At 42.1% G+C, this 18,641-nt stretch overlaps 1 protein-coding gene across 2 annotated transcripts in view; it reads right to left on the bottom strand.

The window, feature by feature from the left end:
• The window catches only part of LOC135242411 (NACHT, LRR and PYD domains-containing protein 12-like), a 120,620-nt gene extending 104,777 nt beyond the window's left edge, over positions 1–15,843 (bottom strand). For both annotated transcript variants that reach the window (XM_064313491.1, XM_064313490.1), the window contains exon 1: positions 13,571–15,843. In XM_064313491.1, coding sequence (XP_064169561.1) covers positions 13,571–15,828 — 2,258 coding nt within the window. In that variant the 5' untranslated portion in view covers positions 15,829–15,843. The remainder of the gene's footprint in view (positions 1–13,570) is intronic.
• Positions 15,844–18,641: the final 2,798 nt, after the last annotated feature.

Raw genomic sequence — 18,641 nt, 5'->3', positions numbered from 1 at the left:
TGCTTTGAGATACATCTTATGTCATTTCGGTGAGGCAAGATAGCCTATATTGTTTGTAGTATCGTAACTTGGCGTCATTTTGATATCAATACTTTTTAGTAACTTGGCATTTTTGTACGTTGAAAACGTGTTTTTTTATGAGATATCAGTTCTTTTTGCAAAGCGTCTATATGTACCAGGCATTGTCTTGTTCAGTTCAGGGTGTTGCATCGTCTTCATCTTTCAAATGTCAAGCTTTCTAAAATGTATCCTAATATAGATTCTTTGTGTGACCGTTGCAGTGTATTTCCTGCCTCGTTGGGGCACATGTTCTGGCTGTGCCCAAAACTATACAATTTTTGGAATTCTATTTTTAAAACTCTGTCTGATATCCTAGGGCACATGATAGAACCTGGCCAGGTATTGGCAGTATTTGGGGTGCCAGGAGAGGATAGTCCTCTTAGAGGACTCAGTTCCACTGTGGCAAGGTTCATAACCCTTCTGGCACGCAGATTAATTCTATTGAACTGGAAACATGACACATCCTCCCACTCACACTACGTTGGTCAAAGATGTAATGCAACACCTTAAACTGGAAAAACTCAGATTCACCCCACGACGTTCCACTGAGAAGCTCCATAAGACTTGGCAACCCTTTATTAATTATGTAGAGGCCAGGCAATAAACACCCTCTTAATTTATTTACTACAATAACTAGGCTATACATAATATAAGATGTCAATAATCACCACGTAAAGCAGCTTTGTACCTTGTTTGATATTTTCACTGTATACTGTATATGTACTGTGCCTGTCCTATGTGTATGAAAACTTTGCATTGTTTTTAATGTTAAACATTTTATATAATTTGTATACAGTGATTACTGTTTGACTGTTTGTTTGTTTGTTAACTAAAATACCAATAAACAGACATAGTTTTTTTAATTGTTTGCAATATAGCAGAATATACATTAATTGACATTCATGCAGACAAACTTCATTAGCTTATCTGATATCGACTAGCCATTAGCTCGTCAACATTGGAAAGACGTGAGGACAGATGTATCCCTCTCTGGGGGGGGGGGGGGGGCACTCAGGAGGGTCGCATGGTGAATGGGACGTGGGCAACCCAGCTGCGCTCAGCTTACATCAATTATCTGGAGCTACAAATTATATGGACAGCTCTCTGTTCTTTTCTTCCCAGTCTAAAAGGACATCATGTGCTCGTACGCTGCGATAATGACTGCGGTAGCATATGTCAATCACCAAGGTGGCACGCACTCCCTCCAGCTCCATGGTCTAGCCCACAGACTGTTGGTCTGGAGCAGCCGTCACTTTCTGTGGTTACGCGTGACCCATGTTCCAGGTATTCAGAACACAGGCGTGAATCTGCTGTCAGGGGAAAACCACTGTACAGGGAATGGTGTCTCCATCTCCAGATTGTGGAAATGCTATGGCAGAGATTTGGCCGTGCAGCTGTAGATCACTTCAGAGGCATTTTCCCCCCTCATTCTCATCATTCCCACTCCAGCCAGAGTGAGAGCAGAGCTTCACACTGATCCTAATCGCACGCAGGTGGCAGAAATCACCGTGGCTGGCAAAGATTATCCTTCTCCTTTATGTACAGCCATGCGCGCTCCTGCTACGCATGGACCTCCTGTCTCAGGTGAACGGGGAAATACACCACCCCTGCCCTGAGCGAGTAGCTCTATGGGCTTGGCCCGTGAGAGGCATAACCTCAACGCATTTGGGCTTCCCCCTCGCATGACTGCAACCATCCAGAGCACGAGAGCACCCTCTACCAGGTCACTTTATGACAATAGGTGTCAGGTGTTAGAAAGATGGTGTGCCTCTCGTCAGTCAGTGCCTTACCAGTGCTCTGTTTCTGACGTGCTGTGCGTTTCACAGAACCTTATGGATAAAGAGAAATCCTTTTCTACCATTAAGGTCTACCTGGCAGCTATCACTGCTTGTCATGTTGGGTTGAAAGACCATGCAGTGGGGTAGCACCCCCTCATTCACAGGTTCATGAAGGGGGCTCACTGTTCTCTGCCTGTTGCTAAAAAGCTTGAGATTTATCACAGGTGCTGAAGGCTCTGTAAGGCCGTTTGAGCTTATTTAGATTTAAATTGTTGTCTCTCCTGACAGCATTGCTGCTCGCACTAGCCTCAGATAAGTGAGTCAGTGACCTACATGCGCTCTCAGTGCATCTCTCGTGCACAATATTCTCCCCTAAGATGGAAAGGCTTTTTCTTAAGCCCAATCCAGCCTTTATGCCTAAAAGCTTCCCTCCTTTCACATGTGAGGTGTTGGAGCGTGCCACTTTTCACCCACAACCTTTCTCCTCTAAAGAGCAGCATAGGCTGCATATGCTGTGTTCTCCACATGTATATGACAAAGACTAAGGCTTTTAGAAAGAGCGACCAGCTCATAGTCACCTGGGCCCCTGCCTGCAAAGGGAAAGCATCTCTAAGCAGTGGCTGTCCCATTGGCTTGTGCAACTCTTGTTATGGCATATGATTCAAAGAGGATACTGCCCCCCTTGGGCCTGAGGGCTCATTCTATGAGGGGCATGGCTGCATTGTGGGCCCTATTCCACGGGGTCTCCTTGCAGGATATTTATTCAGCTGCAGGCTGGGTTTCTCCAGATACTTTTGCTATGTTCTACCGCCTGAACGTCACCAGGAGGCCGGTAGCCCACTCAGTTCTGGGGGTGAGCTCTGTGTGAGGCGCACACATCTCCCCTCATCTGCTATGGGTTGTAGTACTTCACATTGTTCCCGGCACCTGGCTATAGCTTTGGGCAGTGGAAAGTCTTTAGTACTTCCCTACACAGGATGTGCCAGACGCCACCCTCCCCTCAGGGGAGGAGGCATCCTTTGCTGGCCTGACAGTATCTCAGCTGTGAGCATAAGGCAATCTGGGAGTTGTCCATATCTCCCCATAGGTGGATCTCAAACACGAGATGATGAAAGAGAACTTTAGGTTACTGTTGTAATCCCAGTGGAGAGATCCACCAAGACTGCCCTGCTTGCCGCACATGAGAAGTGTATATGAAGAGTAGTAGCACTGCAGTGTCCCATATGTTCTTCCAGGAGGGCAGTAGTCTCCTGTAACATTGAATGTGCTACTGGCTGTCAAAGCCACACTTGGTGCAATTGGATGACCAGATGTCATTCCCTATACGTGGATCTCTCCACTCTGCGTTTCAGAGAGCCGGGGTAGCGACAGTGACTTAAAGTTTTGGGGTAACACCCTTACTGAGGTATTCACTGGGCATATTGTTAGATTCACTAGCAGGATATGCAGCTCTTCATGGATAGCTGCTAGGGTCAGTCAAATGTTATTTAATAGAATAATACAGAAGTCATGCCTTGTGATATTTATATAGTCTCGCTACCCAAATGGGGTAAATCTTAATTAGGTTAATCCCAGGTGTTGATTTTAGATTTCTGGATGAGCAGGACATTTACCTCCCAGGATTGAAGATATTAATGTCAGAGAACACTTAGATGAATGCCTGGCAGCAGTAGCTAGTCTCTCTCTCCAGGATACAGGGTCAAGCTGCCCATCATTTCATATGAGCACACCTCAGTCAATAATCATATATGCAAACTCACATTCACACAAACATTCAGGTTACAGGCTCTGAAAATGAATGGAGTCAGGAAATTAGTCTTCCCTGTGACAAAATTCAAACCCTTACATTGCCATAATCAGTCATTCTATTTAGTTAATGTCACACAGTACAGAGCACTACTCACCCCAGTCTCTGTAGTTTGCAGTTTGGACTCATCAGTCCAACACAGAGCAGCTTCACTCCTGAATCTCCCAGGTCATTGTAGCTGAGGTCCAGATCTCTCAGGGGTGAGTTTGATGACTGGAGAGCTGAGGCCACAATATCACAGGACTTCTCTCTCAGGTTACAGCTGTTCAGTCTGCAAAGAAGAGTTCATACATTCAAGTAATGAAGAATTATTGGCACTCTTCATTAAAATGAGCATAAATGATTGTATAAAAGAAACATTTAAACAAAATGATTTTAATTTTCTGCTCAAACATTTGTAGAAACTGCTTACTTTCACTTTAATAAAACATAATTCAGTTCAAAAACATAATATAGTATTTTTCTCATAAACATAGGGGTCAAAATTATTGGCACCCTGAAAGAATATTTAAAATAAAACCAAATAAAGTGGCATCTAATGAAATTTTAAAAAATTGATCTCAGTCCCCCAGAACTGTTTGCTGCCTTTCACCATTTCCTGTTTCACTGGGGTACAAATATGAGGTTGCACAAATGTAAAATCACTTTGTCATCCATCACTATGTGCTAAGGGATCAGCTGAGCCCCTGTGCTGAGGCCGTCTCAGGACCCCCTGGTGCTGCACACTGCTAAGGGATCAGCTGAGCCCCTGTGCTGAGGCCGTCTCAGGACCCCCTGGTGCTGCACACTGCTAAGGGTCAGTGGGCAGGGAGTGGGGGAGCCCCGATACTCCCAGGGAGAGAAGGACAACAGTGCAGTACTGTATGACAGAGGAACATCTGCACATTCTGTTTATACATTAAATTATACAGGAATAAGTAGTGAGCAGGCTGTATGGACCCAGCGGCAGTTCATATTGAGATAAAAGCTCAGACAGCAGCGTATTTAAAACTCCAGGAGGCACTGTCGGGCAAGCAACAATTAAGTAAAAATATGTTTATTTTCTGAATCCAGTGCTTTGGTCAATTCCCTTGTTAAAATGTTCAGCACTCTGAATACTGAACACAAGTGGTATTGCGTGCTAAAGCCCCTCACTTAACCTACATATAAAATTGGGATGGCAGGTATGCCATCCCGCCAAGTTACGCCTTGGCGGGGGCATGCCCCATACCTATACAGCACCGAGAGTTTGGCACTTTTCAGGGTTCCCCACAGAAATAACCACAACAGCCACAGACACTCAGCCCTTAAAAACATTAAATTCTGTACATTCTGACCCCATTTCAACAGACAGAATTCATAAACAACTTCACATGTCCACACAATAAAGCCCCAAACTAAGGGGATTTTGCGTTTTCTCCTTCTTCTTCTTCTTCTTCTTCTCTTTCTTCTTCTTCTCATTCTTATTTTTCCTGCCGCCTATCCCACTAACAACATGTCTCCCCATTGGACATCAGCAAAAACACAGGGCCAAGTGACTTGAAAGAACTGAGGAAATATTGGGTAGCATTGCTTTGAGATACATCTTATGTCATTTCGGTGAGGCAAGATAGCCTATATTGTTTGTAGTATCGTAACTTGGCGTCATTTTGATATCAATACTTTTTAGTAACTTGGCATTTTTGTACGTTGAAAACGTGTTTTTTTATGAGATATAGTAACATGCCAAAGGTCTGCTCTGAAACCAGCCACAGTTAATATGATAGTCTTCTTAACCAAAAAACGTAAGCTGTGATGTCCTGTTCTCTTTTTGATAGCTACCTCTTCCTGAATCACATGCTTTAGTAGTATGTGCGTGATAACTTGCACTACCTTATCTGTGGCATGTTCCTGCCACAACCTCATTTCCACATAAGTTATTTTATTTACAATTTCAGATTATATCAGTGTTTACATTTTCATTGAACTTGTATTTTATTTGTTAATTTATCAGGTTGTTTTTGTACTGTTTTGTAACCTAACTAAAGACAAGTTTGGAATTGTTACTTTTTGATTTGCTGTTTGCACAATTTTTATGACTATTTGTGCCATGACAGTACAACAGAGGTTGTATAAGTGTTTACACTTTCATTTTTTGTATGTAGTTTATGATTAAAGTCAGTGTTTATATTTCAAACTTGTACTTGATTTGAATCATTATTGTGTTTTTATACTCTTTTGATGTTTTGCATCATAGTTTAAGACTTGTTACGTTTGCACTATTTAAACATTATTTGCACTTTTAGAGAAGAAAAGTATTTTTACAACATTTCCATTTGTTTTTCATGGGGTTAGATTATGAATCCTGCGAGTATTGGTGTTTGCATTTTTAATTTTAATTTGTGAATAAAATTAATATTCTATTTTTTAGCCTACTTAATTGGTATAGTTTAGCATTTGATGATGGTCAGTATTAAGTTTTATTTTTTTAGATCAATGTTTGTGTTTGCAAAGCTCTCAAGACTGTATGCTGATGTGACTTGAGGCCAAAAGATAGTGTTGAATGGTACTATTTTCATATTGTCACTTATATCGATACCATGAAATACCGTGATATAGTTTTAAGTCTATATTGCACACCCCTACTCACTACTCAGATAAGCCTTAATTTGGTTGATCCCTGGGATAGTGAGTTTTGGCACTTACATCTGCTGATTTTACAGGTTAAGTTGCTCCTTCAGGGCAGAAGTCTATGAATCACAAAATTCCTGGATGAGCGGTACATTTACCTCCTATGAATGATGGCCTTAATATCAGAGAACACTTACAGCATCAACTAGAAATACACTGCAGTGTCATCTAGTGGCTATTTGAGAACACCACAACTGATTATTGCCACTATTACTGCTGGTAGACACTAGATTTTTAAAAATGTCATGTCTTTTGAAACTTATACACATTGCACCTATGTTCTGTATGTCTTTACGCTATAATACATCCATTCATTTCATTCTTGCACGCTTTTACGAATATAATTCACTAATTATTGCGTTGCATTTAATTATTATTGTAACAATGATAATAATAATGATAATAAAAGCCTGATGTATTAAGTCATTTTTTTCTTTTAAAACCCCTTATCAACATGTTTGGAAGACCTTGTGGAGTAATATAAACTGCACAAAAAATTTAATAAGTGGGGGCATTTGAGAGTTATTAGAATACTTATCTAAGAAATACTCCTGTAAATGATGTTATTCTTTAGAAGATAGGAGCTAGAGCCAGAATATTGATCTCTGAATCAGACTATTCCACACAACATGCCTGCTTACAGTGGTATAATATCTAGACTATGACTTGGGACTGGAACCACAGAAGAGTGACTAAACTAAACGATGTAACACTGCATCTAAACAGCAGCTCACATGTTGATCAGATGGACACTTTCCCACCAAGATGTACACCCTGCCGGTGAGTTAATGCCCGGCTTTACCAGCAGAATAAAATACCATTTTATTCACAATCCTTTCAGAAACACCACAATCCTGCAGCACACACAGATGTGTGATGAAGGAGTAAAACTCACCTTCATCAAAAGGTCAGTGTGTGAAATAGAGCAGTGTAAATGTATGGATTTCATTAGAGTTCATAGTGGGTAGTGAATAATGGAGATGGATGAAGACTGCAATGTGTGACAGACCTGAAACATTTTACTATGCAGGTGGTCAATCTTTTACCATGTCAATCAGACATGCAGCATCCAGTCATCACCTGTGACCTGATACTACAGACTGCACTGAAACTTAACATTCTGCTCAGGAACCACAAACCTGGCAACCCTCATAAGGTTTTATCCTGCTTTTATTTGCTTGTTGTGATATAGGATTAAGGTATATACGGGCAAAGAAAGAATGCTGTTGGACAAAGGAGAAAAACTGAGAGTGACAGAGCTTTTTAACATTTCACTGCATAGAACCATAATCACAAATTCTATTTAGTTAAGATCACACAATACACAGCACTACTCACCCCAGTATCTGTAGTTCACAGTTTGGACTCATCAGTCCAGCACAGAGCAGTTCCACTCCTGAATCTCCCAGGTTATTGTAGCTGAGGTCCAGATCTCCCAGGGGTGAGTTTGATGACTGGAGAGCTGAGGCCACAATATCACAGGACTTCTCTGTGAGGTCACAGCTGTTCAGTCTGCAAAGAATCAATATAGTCAATATAGTATTATTATATTATGTATACATGAAGCATCTATCTAATATGGGGAATGTGCCAATGCCAGTGTTCAGCGATAAAGAGTGAAATTCAGGATTTTACAGTTGACGATGCTCTGAGGAAGATGTCTGTGTTACACTCTCAAACTGCAGTAATTTGGACCTGAAAATTAAACCTACTGCTGGACTGAACAGTTCTACAAATGTAATTCTGACCCAAATGGCCCCTTTCCTTATACTGTAAGTTATAAGAATTGGGGCAAAGGGCTCATCCACCTTTTCTATTATCTTTTCTCTGGGCTTAACCCTCCCATCCCATACTAGACGTGCAGCTGCCATCTTTCAGAGTGAACAGTGAGTTAGTTTTAGTGATGTAGGATGTTTGGCCACCACCAAAAGTAAAGATCAATCAATCAATCAATCAAAATATATTTCTGTAGCACACTTCATACACAGAGGCAACCCAGTGTGCTTTACATAAATAAAAGCAAAAGGAACAAAGAAAGTACAAAGTACATAAAATAGAATAAAAACAAAATTAAACTAGAAATACCGCCTCGCGGTTGTATGGCTCCGCCAACCAGTAGCCAATTTGGATATAAAATGTCATAACTTCATCATTTTATCCTACTAGGCATTTGTGTGAAACGTCATAATTAGCGTATGAATTATTGAGTTATGGCCAAAAACGTGTTGTGAGGTCACAGTGACCTTGACCTTTGACCACCAAAATCTAATCAGTTCATCCTTGAGTCCAAGTGGACGTGTGTTCAAATTTGAAGAAATTTCCTCAAGTTGTTCCTGAGATATCGCGTTCCTGAGAATCGGGACGGACGGACGGACGGACGAACGGACGGACGAACAACCCGAAAACATAATGCCTCCGCCCATGGCTGTGCCGTCATGGAGGCGTAAAAAACAAAGTCATTCCCATAGTCGAGAATGACTAGAGGTTTACTTCCACAATTAAAGTGCAGTCAGCATAGAGTGTAAGTTTTAGAGTTCAATCATAGGCACATGAAAGGTGTAAAAGGCAACATACATTTTTCAGAGTGGACAATGAATTTGTTTCCTTATTTCCTTTAGTTTTCTGTGACAACTTCCCACAGCACTGCAAGCTAACAGACAGCTAAAGGCATATTCACTTAAGAAACAGGAAGTAATGCACATGCTCATATATAGGTATTGTGTTGTGGACCTTTGGAGCCACGCCCCTCCCTGCCATCAGCCGCCACTCAGCTCCACTTCACCTGTGTCTCACCGGCCAGCCTGCAGCACCATGGACAGCGCCAGAGGGACAGGGCTGAGTTTCAGCACCTCCACTCCGCACTCAGACCTGGACAGCGCCGGAGGGACAGGGCTGAGTTTCAGCACCTCCACTCCGCACTCAGACCTGGACAGCGCCGGAGGGACAGGGCTGAGTTTCAGCACCTCCACTCCGCACTCAGACCTGGACCTGAGATACAGTCAGGCCACCGGCAGCATACCAGTGCTTTTTCCACACCACTTTCCCCTTTGCCTGAGTAGCTGCTGGCCCTATATAGGCCTCATGGTCTCACTCCAGGGGTGTGCTGGCTTTCCCCTCACTGAGTGACTAACAGAGTCTCTGATTCTCGTTTATTTTATTTTTTATTTTTGTTTAAATCTGTGGCAGACTCGGACGTGCCCCTCCTCGTGGCCTCAATTCCGTCCCCCAAGATGCACCACCCTAACCCGCCTGCACGTCCCTAGCACTTTTTCTTTCCCCAACATTTGAGTAGCTTGATCTCGACTTGTGTTTCACTTTTCCCCTGTCTTCATTCATTGTGATATCGCAATAAAAGTCCTTTATGGGCATATTGCCAGCATTGTCTACCTTGTCTGTGCTTCATTTCTGTAGCATGCAGTATGGATGTTATAAAAGTTTATTAAAGGAGATGAAAGACATGGAATTGAAGGTAGCTGTAAGTGGGTGGAAAATCACAACCTGTACCTGTGCAACATGCCATATAAATGCTCTGCCCGTTTGCAAATGTCACACACAATGCAAATCATGCAAACTATGCAGACTACACAGAAGTATAAAACAGTCCTTAGAAGGACCACCACTGTAAACCCTTGCAGGAGGACATGCAACACATACAGGAATGATAGATTCAATCATTTGGGCACACCAGTAGCACAAAGCTGGGGATAATGGTAGGTAGGAGTTTGTCAGGTCAGCTCAAATAATGTATTTCATTATCCAAAGTCCTTTGATAAAAAGCATTTTTGCACGCTCATGTTTAAGAGGAATAAATTCCTGGCTTCATACAAAAAGGGGGAAATATGTGAGGTTGCCAGAGATCGAACCTAACCTCAACTTCCTATCTTGCATCTCATTGTTAAACAAACATTTGAAGCAATATAATTTCAAAATGTTAACATCCAGCACTCTTTCACGCTCAAAACTGATATAAAAAATCAGACATTTATTAGAATAAATAAACTAAAGCACAAACTGAAACAAAAGAAAACACAAAGTTTACCAAACAAAAAGGATCTTCACAAACACCAAAACCATAAAGCAAACCACAAGCTACACAAAAGAAACCCCAAAGAAGATCTCAAAGAAAAGAACTCTATGCAACCCACAAAACACAAACACACAGCCAACTACAAACCACCCAAAAGAAACCCGAAAGAAAGATCTCCCTTGCCTCATACTGCTGGGCGTATGTTGGCTCACAGGCAGGTGAAGGCAATCAGGCAATTAGGTAATTAAGCAACTGACTCCACCTGCACTACCCAGGCAAGCAGAGGCAGGGGACGTAACAAATTCTCACCATAATGAAGAAAAACCCCCAAACACCTGTTCTACAAATCAGAAACACTCTCCATAATACATGTATCGATGTGTCAGTACCTCCTGTCTTCAGAAGACTTCACAAACAATGACAGAAGCTATACTGCAAGATGCAAACCACAACTTAGCGTTAGCATAACACAAATCTGTCTACAATCAACACACCATCTCAATACATAAAACCCATATTGATCATCTTAACGATCACCAAAAAACTATCCTCCTAAATTGAAAATCTATTATTAAGTATCACACAATGGCAAAACCTTCTTACTGAACACATATAAATGGAACAAAAATAACTGTCTCACTTAAAAATCTGACTTCACCACTGTTATGTGTAAACATTGTAATTGTATAAATAAAGGTGTCCTTGATCAAGTGGGGGAGTTGGTGGACCAATTTCAAAATAATAAATAAATTAATAATTAATTAATCCTGAAAAAAGTGTTATAGCAGTGAAGACATATTGCAACACCCATGCAGCCAACAACTCACATCAACTTTTAACACTAATAAGCTAAACTGTCATCCCCATGAATCAGTGTTTATAGCAGGTAAGCCTTCACTGAGGGACTTGAATCTTTTACCAGAAGGTAGAAGTAGGGTGAATTTAGGGTAAAAGATGTGAGTGGGGTCAGACACTATTTTCTATGCCTGTCTGATAACAGACTCCTCATATATCGTCTACAGGGATGGGTGTTCCCCAACCCCCATAATATTCATAGCAGTCTGCACGAGATGAACCATCAGACATTTCATTAGTACAGTCAAGTTACCAAACCATTGGTTCGCCTGTGCCACTGTGGCTCTTTCACCTTTGCAATCACACTTGTATTGTAATAATCTGGGAATTAAGCAACAAACTGATTAAAAACAGACTGAAAAAGAGACCTATGATAGACCTATTTTTCTTGAATTATACATAATAATAAAAAATAATCCACCATCTGTATGTCCTGTCCCGACTGCTGTTGCAGGCGGAACCAGCTTTTCTATGCACATCCGGCCATGTAATAAAAAACAAAAAGCTATTGGGATGGCAGGTATGCCATCCCGCCAAGTTACGCCTTGGATCCATGATTTTAAATGGAATGTTTTAATGCGGAGTTGCAGAACGTACATACGTAGTAATTGTTTGTATGTGGCTGGATAGAGAACAGGGCGAGGTAACATGAATGTAGAAACGTGGCGTTTGCTGATAAGAAGGTTTTGTACGGTAGCCAAGTGAAGAAATATAGTGAGTATAAATGGCACATTGGTGAACTGGTGTAACTTTTGAATAAAATGAATACATTTGCCGTTCTCATGAAATGTATATGGGTGGCCATGAGTGAGTTTTGGTAAAGAAAATATATAAGCGTAAGAAAACGTTAGTGTAAAAGAGGAAATGATCTGCCTGAGGGCGCGGTGGGATTCAATCGTTCAACTGGAGGTTTACCAGTCTGTGACTTTGTTAGTGCAGCACACAATTAACTCCGCTGCCTGAACAGCCAGCATTGGACTGAATAACAATACAACTTTTCTTTAAAATAGTTAAATTGAAATAAACAAAATATTTCTTGTATCTGTGTTATGTGTTTATGGATTCACACATTCAGTCCAATGCCCTTCATGTTGGTGTTAGCCAGGCATCCCTCCCAGGCCTCCCTCTCATGCTTGCAGTTGGTCCAGAATGCTGCAGTTCATCTTTTAACAGGAAAACGCAAGCGAGAGCACATTTACCCCATACTGGCCTCCCTTCACTGGCTCCCTGTACGTTTTAGGATTGATTTTTAGATTTTATTGTTTGCCTACAAATAATTAAATGGGCTATCTCCAACCAAACTCTCTGACCTTTTACAACCACACGTCCCATCAAGGTCACCCAGGTCCGCTGGCCAGTTGCTTCTGGTTGTCCAAGGATCAAGGCTGAAGCACAGGGGAGATTGCGCTTTTGCAGTGGTAGCCCCCAAACTCTGGAACGAGTTGCCTCTGCATGTTAGGCTGGCCCCTACACTGCCTGTTTTTAAATCCCATCTTAAAACATATCTTTTTTCCTTGGCTTTTAACTTTTAAGTATGAGAGTTGCCCTTCTTTCTATTATGATCTTATTGTTTTTATTATTTTATTGTCCTTTTGTCTTCTAAACTGGTCTTTGTGTTTTTATTGTGTTGTTTTATGGTTTCTGCTATTTTTGATTTGACAGCACTTTGGTCAACTGTTGTTGTTTTAAATGTGCTTTATAAATAAATTTGGATTGGATTGGATGTGTGGCACAGTTATAATGCCAAAATAGCACAAGATAAAACCTGGTGTTGGTTTGACTGCAAACGCATTATTCAACACCAAGCTCAAATAGTGAAAGTTTCTATTGACACATCCCCGATTGCACCAACAAACCCATGTTAACACAAGCAGATTAACTGCAGATCATAAAACTAACAACCATGCTGAAATTGAAAAATATGACACTAGCAAGTGTGTTTGTGCCTATGCTGTCACCAAAATAGGGCCCTTTTTCTTAATACTGTAACTTAATATAGCTTCTCTTCATTTTAATCTGCTTGAATTGTATCTTCTGACAAAGGTTGATCATCAGAGTATTCTGCCTATCAATTAACTCCTTATTTATTTCATAATTGTTATCTTTGCAAATAATTAATAAATGTATTAAATTAGTAAATAATAATAGTAGATTAAATAAAATATATGGTAAGTGATGAGGTTTTGCATTTGATGCTGCTTATGTTCTGGATATAAGACATTAAATGAGGGTTAAAAGTAAAGTTAACGAGTTAAAACATCTTGATTCAGAAATCTTTATTTTTAACCAAATGTTCTGTTGCCCAGCAAATTTATTGTACTTTATTCTCACTAGAAATAGAAAGTGGGAAAATATGTGGTCAATCATCTACATCATTAATGACATAATACTCACATGGCCTTCCTGCAGTTCCTGATTACTGGTAGCAGTCTCTGATGACCTGCTGCTGATGTGTTGTAGGTCTTCAAGTCAAACTCATCCAGCATCTCCTCTGACGTCAGTAACACAAAGGCCAGAGCTGAACACTGGTCTGGTTCCAGCTTTTTATCATAAAGTTTCCCTGATCTCAGGGAATTCTGGATTTCCTGCACGAGAGAGTTGTCATTCAGTTCATTGAGACAGTAAAACAGATTGATGGTCCTCTCTGCTGAAGACTCCATTCTGATCCTCTTCTTAATGTACTGGACTGTTTTCTCAATGCTCTTTGATCTGCTTTCTGTCTGTGTCTGTGGGTCTGGTACAGTTGATCTGCTTCCTGTCTGTGGTTCTGGTACAGTTGATCTGCTTCCTGTCTGTGTCTGTTGGTCTGGTACAGTTGATCTGTGTCCTGTCCATGTCCATGTCCATAGTCTTTGAAAGAAGGTAAACATGGACTTTTTTTTTTGTCTTCCTCCATCAGATCTGCTTCCTGCCTGTGCCTGCGTGTGTGGTACAGGTGATCTGCTATCTGTCTGTGCCTGTGTGTGTGGTACAGGTGATCTGCTTCCTGTCTGTGCCTGTGTGTGTGGTACAGTTGATCTGCTTCCTGTCTGTGTCTGTGGGTCTGGTACAGGTGATCTGCTTCCTGTCTGTGTCTGTGGTTCTGGTACAGGTGATCTGCTTTCTGTCTGTGTCTGTGGTTCTGGTACACGTGATCTGCTTTCTGTCTGTGTCAGTAGTCCTCCTAAGAGAGTCTGAACAGAGTCCACAGAGAGGCCAATAAGGAATCGGAGGAAAAGGTCCAGGTGTCCATTCTTACTCTCTAAGGCCTGATCCACTGCACTCCTGTGTAACTCAGACAGCTGCACTCTGTAACTGTAAGGTTCTGATTCTTCTGCTCTGAGTACATTTCTGTACTCTTTTACGCATGAATGAAACACAAACATGGCAGCCAGATACTCCTGAATGCTCAGATGCACAAAGCAGTAGACCTTCTCCTGATATAACCCACACTCCTCCTTAAAGATCTCTGTGCACACCCCAGAGTACACTGAAGCTTCACTAACATCAATGCCACTCTCTCTGAGGTCTTCGTCATAGTATATCAGGTTTCCCTTTTCCAGCTGTAGAAAAGCCAGCCGCCCCAGTTTCAGGATGATTTCAGTATCTGATGCTGACATCTTCTTTGAGCTTATCTTATTGGTACCATGATACTTGGTGCTATGATACTTCTGATTCTTCACATTAGTCTGAATGAGCAGGAAGTGTGTATACATTTCAGTCAGAGTTTTGGGCAGATTCTCTGCTTCACTCAAAATTGTCTCCAGAACACTAGCAGAAATCCAGCAGAAGACTGGTATGTGACACATGATGTAGAGACTCCTGGATGACTTTATGTGTGAGATAATTCTGCTGGCCTGGTTTTGATCTCTGATTCTCTTCCTGAAGTACTCCTCCTTCTGTGGGTCATCGAACCCTCGTACCTCCGTCACCTGGTGGACACACTCAGGAGGGATCTGACTAGCTGCTGCTGGTCGGGAGGTGATCCAGAGGAGAGCAGAGGGAAGCAGATTTCCCTTAATGAGGTTGGTCAGCAGCACATCCACTGATGATAACTCTGTTACATCACAGCAGTCCTCATTGCTTTGGAAATTTAGAGGAAGTCGACACTCATCCAGACCATCTAAGATAAACACCATTTTGACTTCATCACCTTCAACACTTTTGATCTCTTTCATTTGTGGAAAGTAGTGCTGCAGAAGTTGCATCAGACTGAATGCTCTTTCCTTCTCCAAATTCAGATCTCGGAAAGGGAGAGTGAAGATGAAATCAACGTCCTGATTGGCTTTTCCTTCTGCCCAGTCCAGAATGAACTTCTGCACAGAGACAGTTTTCCCAATACCAGCAATGCCCTTTGTAAGCACAGTTCTGGGTTTCTCTTTTCCAGGTAAAGGCTTAAAGATGTCATTGCAGAGGATTGCAGTCTCCTGTGTGGTTTGTTTCTTGGATGCTGTCTCAATCTGTCTGACCTCGTGTTCATTATTGACCCACCCACTTCCCTCCTCTGTGATGTAGAGGTCTGTATAGATCTCTTTGAGGAGGGTTCGGCGGCCATGTTTTGCTAAACCTTCAAATATGCATTGACACTTCCTCCTGAGAAGAGTTTTCAGTGCGTCTTGGGCTATTTTTATGGATTTATCTGAAGAGAGGAAAACCGGCGTTAAATCTTTCATTGTTGCATTGCATCTGGGCATAACAACAGTATACTAAAACTCTCTTTTCAGTAGAATTATATGAATCATTGCAGAGTGGTTTTATATAAAATAAATGTCCCTGGGAAGATTCCCAAACAATCAAATTCTGCGGACTTCCACTTTTATTACCATTAATGTACATCAAGTGCCAAGTTAGTACAGTTGAGGCCAAAAGTTTACTACACCTAGGCTAAAGATATTCAAACTCAGTTTTTCACAACTCCGCACATTTCATGTTACCATAAATTTTATCTGGCAAGTCAATTAGGGCATCTACTTTTCTCTACTGTTCACATGAGAGGTAAGACAGATTTATTTCTGCTTTAATTCTCTATATCAGAATTCCAGTGGGTCAAAATTTTACACACACCAAGTTGACTGTCTCTTTAAACAGTCTGGAAGATTGCAGAAATTGATGTAATGACTTTTTATAAGCTTCTGTTTGGCTCATTCTCATAATTAGGAGTTAATGATTATAATTAGGAGTTGGCACCTGTAGTGGGTTTTCCAGCAGGACAATAATCCTAAGCATATCTCCAAAGTTGTAACACAATGGCTTAAAGACAACAAAGTGGAAGTATTGGAGTGGCCATCACAAAGCCCTGACCTGAATCCCATAGTAAATTTGTGGACTGAACTGAAAAAGCGTGTCTGAGCAAGGAGGCCTACAAACCTGACTGAGTTACACCAGTTCTATCAGGAGGGATGTGCAAAAATTCCGGCAAAGTATTGTGAGAAGCTTGTGGTAGGCTACCCCAAGCGTTTGATTCAAGTTAAGCAATTAAAAGGCAATGGCAACAAAATACTAAGAGAGTGTATGTAAACGTTTGACGCACTGAAAATCTGATATAGTACATAAAAGCTGTAATAAATCTGTCTCTTAGCTATCATTCTGAAATTACCTCTTATGGAATTTGGAATATTTTGGCCTATGAAATTAATATTTAATCTTACAAACCAATCCAGACGTATGTTTGCCCCAATCATGTATTATAGGCATGACATTCCAATTAAGTTACGATATAAGCTCCAAATAAATACAATAGTATAATTTCTTCTGCAATGTTAAACAGTAACATATCTTCTTTCTGAACAGAAATTTCAAAACAAAAATATTTCATTCATGCACTTCATTCAAGATGTGCTTCCCACACAGCCAAAGCACTGCATGCACACTGTTCTTTAAGCATATTGTGTAGTCATTAAAAAAACATACATTGCTGTAAAACAGCTGGAATTATTCCGTGAGGTTATTCCCAATACAAATGATTGCCATTTCACACTTCCATATGACACATTGTGGAGGGGTGGTGTGGTTAGGGCGCCATCTGCAGGCGGAGAGGGAGCGGTTTTGCTGGCACTGCAACCCCAGGTGTGTGCAATGACAATTAATTGCTAATTGTTTATATGTAATCCCCGTCCTTATCGTGTGTGGTTTGTTTTATTTGTGTTTCCGTGTTTACTGTGAGCGTACAATACAGCCTTAGTGCATCTAAGAACGACGGATTGTGTGGTTTGTGGGGAGAAGGACTGGAGAACTTATTACAGTGGTGGCCCGGACGGGGGGAGAGAGGAGGCAAAAACAAGCTGGAAAAACAAGCAGGAGCGAGGGTGATAGAATCGCTGCTGGGGCAGCCCTGAAACATCTGCCGGCGTTGCAGGAGAGACAGACCGCTGCACTCTTTGAGCTGGCTCAGGGGCAGGCGGAGGATCGGGCTGTCCTGCTGAGCATGTTGCCGTACCCAGCAGGACCCCAACTGGCAGGTACGCCGGGCCACAGATGCCAAAATGGCAGACACAGAGGACGTAGAGGCGTACCTGGCCACATTTGAGGGTACAGCGGCTGCCTGCGGGTGGGCTACAGAGGAGTGGGCTGTTTGCTTCCCCTTCTCACCAGGGAAGCTCAACAAGCTACGCACAGCCTGCCGGCGTCCTCGAGATCCATCTATGAGGACCTAAAGCGGGCTTTTTTTGACCGAGTACGTCGAACAGAGGAAGATCACTGTCGCCGCTTCAGGTCTCTTCGATACGAGGACGCCGGCCGCCCCTTTGCTCTGGCTCAGCAGCACCGGAGGTGACAAAACCAGTTAATTCTACCCCAGCCCTTTGCAATGATCATCTCTCACTGTGCCAGAGAGCAGATTTGGCCCAGTTGCAGAGGCACTTTGGGGATGTGTTCTCCCCCCTGCCAGGGCGCACAAACCTCATCCACCACCACACTGAAACATCTCCAGGGGTGACGGTACATTCTCGGCCCTATAGATTGCCTGAACACAAAAAGAAAACTGTGCAGGCAGAATTGCAGGCTATGTTAGAGATGGAAGTGATAGAAGAATCAAACAGTACGTGGAGCAGCCCCATTGTGCTTGTGCCTAAGCAGGACGAGTCTGTACGCTTCTGTGTTGATTATCGCAAGGTGAATGATGTATCATGCTTTGATGCTTATCCCATGCCTAGGGTTGACGACCTCCTGGACCGGCTGGGCACTGCTCATTTTTTCACAACACTGGATTTAACTAAGAGCTGCTGGGATATCCCCCTGTTGTCAGAATCCATGGAAAAAATGACTTTCTCCACTCCGTATGGATTATACCAGTTTGTCACACTTCCATTCGGGCTGTTCGGGGCGCCTGCTACTTTCCAACGCCTCATGGACCGGGTGCTGCAGCCCCACTCTCCATATGCGATGGCCTATGTGGATGATGTAATCATTTATAGTGACACCTGGGAGCGGCATGTGGAGCATGTAGGGGCGGTGCTTGGGTCTCTGAGGTGTGCGGGGCTTACGGCTA

This window comes from Anguilla rostrata, chromosome 16, assembly GCF_018555375.3.
Source record: "Anguilla rostrata isolate EN2019 chromosome 16, ASM1855537v3, whole genome shotgun sequence".
In the NCBI taxonomy this organism is placed as follows: domain Eukaryota; kingdom Metazoa; phylum Chordata; class Actinopteri; order Anguilliformes; family Anguillidae; genus Anguilla; species Anguilla rostrata.
Note: the sequence above shows the minus strand (reverse complement) of the source record. Positions and strands in the feature narration are given on the sequence as shown.